Raw genomic sequence first — 6,057 nt, 5'->3', positions numbered from 1 at the left:
TTTCTTAAGAAGGGATACAGCTTTGCTCCCGTTTCCCAACATTGACTGAGCAACATGATCCCAACACTTGACAGCCCTGTGAAACCTATTTTAGCGTTTAAAGTTGGTAGGTGCAACCTCTGATGAACACACACAAGATACAGATGTTACACTGTGTCTTTATTTAACAAAAACTTCATCAAAATGCAGAAACGATACATGAAGCCCATCCTTTTTGCTTCCGTATGAACTATGAAGGTGAACAGCAGCCGGGTGCTGGTCATCAAACCAACATCCCTGACTGACCATCAGCCTTAACGGCCTCTACAAACACACAGGGTTTGGCAGTTTTCTGATCCGCAGCATTCAGGTGTGTTTGAACATTGACAAGTATGAACACTTTGTGGGCAACATCGAATCATATCCTCTCAAACGTCTAACCGTCTAGCACAGAGCAGGAGGGTCACACCTCTAGAGTACGTTAGCGGAGAGTCGGATCCAAGGCCATCTGTCTGAAAGCTAAAGCTCGGCTGAAAATGGGTCACGCGAGAGAGAGAGAGAGAGAGAGAGAGAGAGACAAATCAACATCTGAGTGACTGAAAAAGAAAAGACTCAGGGTGCCGTAATGATCCAGCCAACATCTGGACTTTGAAACAAATGTCCACAAACTTCATGAACTGAAGCAACATCGTAACGAAGATAGAAAATAAAAGATCCTTTACACCAACGAGAGACTAGTACAGAAAAAAAAAATCTACTTTAAATGTTGCTTTTGAATCATGAGATGTGCTTAATATCAACCTCAATTAGTAGCAGTCTGTGGAAAACCAACTGTTTCTATATTTTGGCCCAATTTTTGTTAAAGAAATAATGGCACAGTCTAATTAGGTAATGTGCTGTTGTTAACTGGAAACTGCTTTTATATAGTTGAATGACCTGCTCAGGAATAGCTGGTTACTTAACTACGTGCTCAGAATCGCTTCCATTTCCCACAGGACTGTATTTAACATCTGGCTACAAACACTGCGTGTGATGCTGCAATGCTGCATTCAGGGACAGTCATGTAAAAATCTAATTTGCTGGACTGGTATTTTTTGTTAAGGTTTACAGGAAAAATACTAATTTAGCAGAAAACGAGTCACTGTTTTCATGATTGGATGTTAAAATACAGCACATGAACGCTACAGTTAAAAAGAAAAGATAGTTTGGACGCGGTACCAGAAATTCCCCTGAGTTTAATGAGTTTTCAGTTCCTTATGCATGAAACTTTAAACATGAAATGGAGCAATGTCTTAAATGGCAATTAAAATATCATGAGCTAATGCGGTGTATCTGTAAAATGTTAATATCTGTGAGTTTAAGTGAATGCACACCAAAGCCTTATGTAAAAACGTTATAAAAATATATATTAATAACAAAGAAACTAAGCTAATGTGAACATTTAGCACACAACCACCTGTCTTATCTGTTAATCATTCACTTTTTTATTAAACCACCGGCTGGAGGAAGCGATGGAAATGTTGTGTTCAGGCGGAGGAATCAGGATGGACAGAAGAGCAGGTAAGCACACACCTGCAAAGCACTCACACAGACGAGGGATGGAGCAAGCAACGAGGAAAAGACGAGGGCACGTGTGAGTTTAAAACCACCCAGTTACAGCTGATGCCCCCTCAGCCCACAGTGTTTCCTGTTGTGCCAGTGCTTTTTTTGTTTTTTCTTTTTGTTTATCACGATGCTTCTCGTCATCCCATCAGGCACTGAGATCCACATTCACAAAACGACCTCCACATTTGGGAAGTCACAATCTCACACGCTGAATTATCGCTCAGCGCTTTGCATCTGGAGCGACTGCCCCCCCAGGGCAGAGCTGGACCACTGCATAGCAGCACTTTCAAGTAAATAACAGTGAGCTCTGCTGTGAACTATGCAGACACACTCTGCTTATGCAACAGGGATGTCCCCACGCAGTGGAGCCAATGCAAAGGCTGCAAGTCCATGTGTGCAGTTTTTAGAGGCTGTTACACACACACGCACGCACACACACACACGCACGCACATGCACACACACACTGATATATGTGAGGAAACGGCTACTACCATTGGTTACAATCAGCAACTGCACTTTGAAGGACAGACTCGGCAGTAGGACACTTGAGCTTTGCTGCAAGCAAAGGAGCCGGCACACATTGCGTAAACCAACGGGCCTGGAGGCGGCACCAACACAACCTTATTGCTTCAAACGTACAACCCTATAAAGTGAACAGAATTATTCTAATCCATGTAGCTTTTGGAAAGAACTCCAGCATGCATAAATTGTCTCAAAATGCATTTTCTTGTCATTATGAGGTAAAATAATGAGCGCAAAAAAAAAAAAACAACTAAAGAAATGGTAATCCACCCCAGAAAACAGTTCAGCATTTTGGAAAATAAGCCTACTTGTCATAATGTCGAGTTAGCTGAGAAGATGGATGGCTACATGCTTAGTGTGAAGCGGTTTGTTGGTTGTGCAGGTTAAAGAAAACAAGGTGCATGAAAAGTGAAAGGGAGGGTTATTATGTGGACTAGTTCTTGGCTCAGCAGTCGACCGTCCACGTGTGGCGTCTACAGCAGACATCTCCTCATTTTACTGAACAAGGAGGCGAGCCAATGTCTGCCCACAAAATAATCCGTCAAACTGGTCTTTAAATGTGTCTTTGAAAAGGTTAAATAAACTCCACAGTGCATCTAAGATAAAGGCAAAACATTATAAATATCTCTTTTTAATAGCAGCCAAAAAAAGGAACATTTTAGATTCTGATCTGAACGAACGCAAGAATTAATAAACTCATGTTATAAACTACAATATATAGGGAGCCAAAACAAGTACAGTCTAGTCTCTTTCATATTCACTGCTGTCTAAATAAAAAAAGAGGAGCTGAATGACCAGGCCATGACCCACACACATGCAGAAAAACAAAAAACAACAAAAAAACAAAGCATCGAACACATTCGTAGACAAAAGCGGTGGAGAAGCAGAGCTGTGCATCATTCATGGACATGTTTAATGTCGAGGTTCCTCTTTGAGATGTTGATGGTGCTCAACATGTTAGATGAGGTCATTAATACTGTGCAATTATCAAGTTTGATTATGCGTAAAATCCCCCCCCCCCTCCCCACAAAAAAAAGATAAAATAAAATAACAAATAAAGACATATAAAGATAACTTGTAGGCATTTCCACCATCCCCCCCCCCCCCCCCCTCCCCCCGCCCACACTCACCAGGACTACACTGTAGTGACAAGTCAAGGCACCTTAAGTCCCACATGAACTCTAATAGATGTGTTTGAGGTCAAAGGATGCAAAACATAATAAACAAAGAGAAAGAGACACTAAGATCCTGCTTGTGGATGGCTGCAGTTAAGCATTTTCAAAAACAAATATACATACAGTACATACATATAAACATATCTGTCAATTTATAATACAGTGAATTATATTACTCATAATCATCTCTTAAATAAACTGTGGTTCATTGCACTTTGTTAAAATAATTAATAATTTGATTTCTCTTAAAGGCAATAGTGTGATTCTTTTAAAGGTGAAAAAGATAGTGTACCATCAGCCTGATTTAGGATAATAGTAAAAATAATAGGATCTGTAATATACATACTGTATCTGTAAAACACCCTCCCCTCCTCATATACAAGAATGCCTGGTCATCCCCAATATGTAGCATGTTCTTCTCGATATGACACTTGTGCATGCTCCAATCCCAGTTTATTTCATATCTCCACGCATACATATATACATACAATATTATAAAATAAATAAATACAGGAAAACATTCTTGGATCATTGTTGAACGGTTTTTTCTTTCAAAGCGGTTTTTGGTGCCCTCTTTGACTAACCGTTGCTCTCCGTGTGTTGGGGTTAGAGTCTGATGGGGGTCGACCGTCGCCTGAGCCTTCGCTGAGAGATGCACCAGAGCGGGAGTTGCAGTTGTATGTGTGTTGGAAAAGTGTGTAAGATGAGGCTTGGGGAGGAATAGGACCAATGTCTTTGGCCTGAGGAGAAAGTACAGCGAGTATTGTCACGTTTGCGTGTGCACCTGCACTCCGTTTATCCTCTAAGTCCAAGTCACCGCTATGAAAGTGTCAGATTGTCCCAAACATGATTCTCAGTCACAGGTTCTGTCTGGGGGTTGTACCCTTTGTAAAAAAAAAAAGGATGTTGTAACATCTGTGATTCTGACAGCGTTCAGGTTGGGATGTCGAGGGGCAGCAGAGCTTTCTTCCCTCCTGCCTGCCCCTCCCCACTGAAGTGTACCGCTGACTGACTGACTGACGGACTGACTGACTGACTTACCGGGGCTACAGGTCGGAGCAGAACCCTGACTCCAACCCGCCTCTGCGTCTCCACCTTTCCCCTCATCTCCGTTCCCGCCACTGCTTCCGTGTTTGTCCGTGAGCCTGGGTGGAGGGTGTGGCTCTCCACCGTTGCTCGGTGGTGGGGGGTCGGGGGCTAGATGGCTCCCTCGTTGTGGGCGCTGTGGTTGCTCCTGCTCAGGCCCACACAGTTCTGCTGCTGGTTGAGCAGGTGGGACGTCTCGTTGGCCACGGCGGGGACGCCGGCCGTGGTGGTGCTGAGCACGATCGGGGTCTCCACGCCGTCGTGGAGCTCCGTCAGCGTCAGCTCGATCTTCGTGAACTCGCTGTCCGTCGACTGGGGGGTCTTGTCCATCCGCGACGCCATCACCGCGTTCTGATATTGTTGACGTGTTACCTAAGGAAACAGAAAAGATCACGGTGGGTCAGAACACTGCAAAAAACTCAAAATCTTAACAAGAATATTTGTCTTATTTCTAGTTAAAATGTCTCATTTTTAGTCAAAAAAAATCTCATTACACTTAAAACAAGACTCATCACTGGGAAAAAACAACAATTTTCACCTGTTTCAAGTAGATTTTCACTTAAAATAAGTACTGTATTTTCTGGACTATAAGCTGCACCTGTATATAAGCCGCATCCGCTCTGAAGATATGCAAGCCGCAGATATTTATGTTGTTAGATTAGATATTTACTACATGTACAGAAGGATTTTGAACTGAAAATGATGTACATGTTTGTACCTAAATAGATCCTTTCCTAACAGTGTCTTTTAACACGGCAGAAACTTTGCTGATTAAAACTGGACAGAACCAAGAGAAAATAACCAGTATTTATTTATCTATTTATCTGTTTGAAATCTGCTTCTACCTACTTTTATCTGCTAAAGAAGAAGTAGCATATTCTTCTTTGCATTTATTTTGTCTTAGTTTTGATTCTAATTCCGGTTAGAGCGCCCCGAGTGGTGGAAGAAAAATCAACAGAATAGCTGCACCTTTGTATAAGCCGTATGGTTGAAAACCTATGAAAAAAGTAGCGGCTTATAGTCCAGAAAATACGGTAGAAAAATCTGCCAGTGGAACAAGATTTTTTTGCTTGTAATGAAAAGATACATTTTGTCCCACTGGCAGATTTTTGTACTTATTATTTCAAGTGAAAATTTACTTGAAACAGGTGAAAATTGTTGTTTTTTCTGGTAATGACTCTTGTTTTAAGTGTAATGAGATTTTTTGACTAAAAATGAGACATTTTAACTAGAAATAAGACAAATATTCCTGGTAAGATTTTGAGTTTTTGCAGTGTACGTACATATACGTATATGCTGCTCTTCACAAAGTGGTGACAGAAATTATTTTAACCCCCCATCTGTCTATCTAGCATTTGCCGAATAGTGAAAGTCACTGCAGTGACTTCTGGATGATCACGGAGCAGCACTCACTGATGTGAGTAAAGTACGGCAGTTATTAAACAAGCTCCTGCTCAAATGCTGTGAGCTTAGTAAGAGTTTTAGTGGGCAATGAAATCATTAGTTTGACCTCTCCATGAGCCAGACACTAAACCAACTTCAGGGACAAATGTCTCGATTCAAAGACTCCTCTGGATTCATCCTTCTTTTCTCAGGCTAAGTCTGCTTCAGGTTCCCCCTCATTGCCTCTAGCAAGCTATATAAGCACTATTCTACACTCTGCTAATGTTGCTTGGTGACAGAATTGGT

General features: G+C 41.7%; 1 protein-coding gene across 2 annotated transcripts in view; it reads right to left on the bottom strand.

Annotated features, from left to right (window-relative positions):
- Window positions 1-3,243: 3,243 nt before the first annotated feature.
- Window positions 3,244-6,057, bottom strand: part of cnnm2b (cyclin and CBS domain divalent metal cation transport mediator 2b) — a 71,073-nt gene continuing 68,259 nt past the window's right edge. For both annotated transcript variants that reach the window (XM_061722815.1, XM_061722816.1), the window contains one exon: window positions 3,244-4,740. In XM_061722815.1, coding sequence (XP_061578799.1) covers window positions 4,480-4,740 — 261 coding nt within the window. In that variant the 3' untranslated portion in view covers window positions 3,244-4,479. The remainder of the gene's footprint in view (window positions 4,741-6,057) is intronic.

This window comes from Cololabis saira, chromosome 1 (genome assembly GCF_033807715.1).
Source record: "Cololabis saira isolate AMF1-May2022 chromosome 1, fColSai1.1, whole genome shotgun sequence".
NCBI classification, from domain to species: Eukaryota; Metazoa; Chordata; class Actinopteri; order Beloniformes; family Belonidae; genus Cololabis; species Cololabis saira.
The sequence above is the reverse complement of the archived record's forward strand: the minus strand, read 5'-3'. Positions and strand labels throughout refer to the sequence as shown.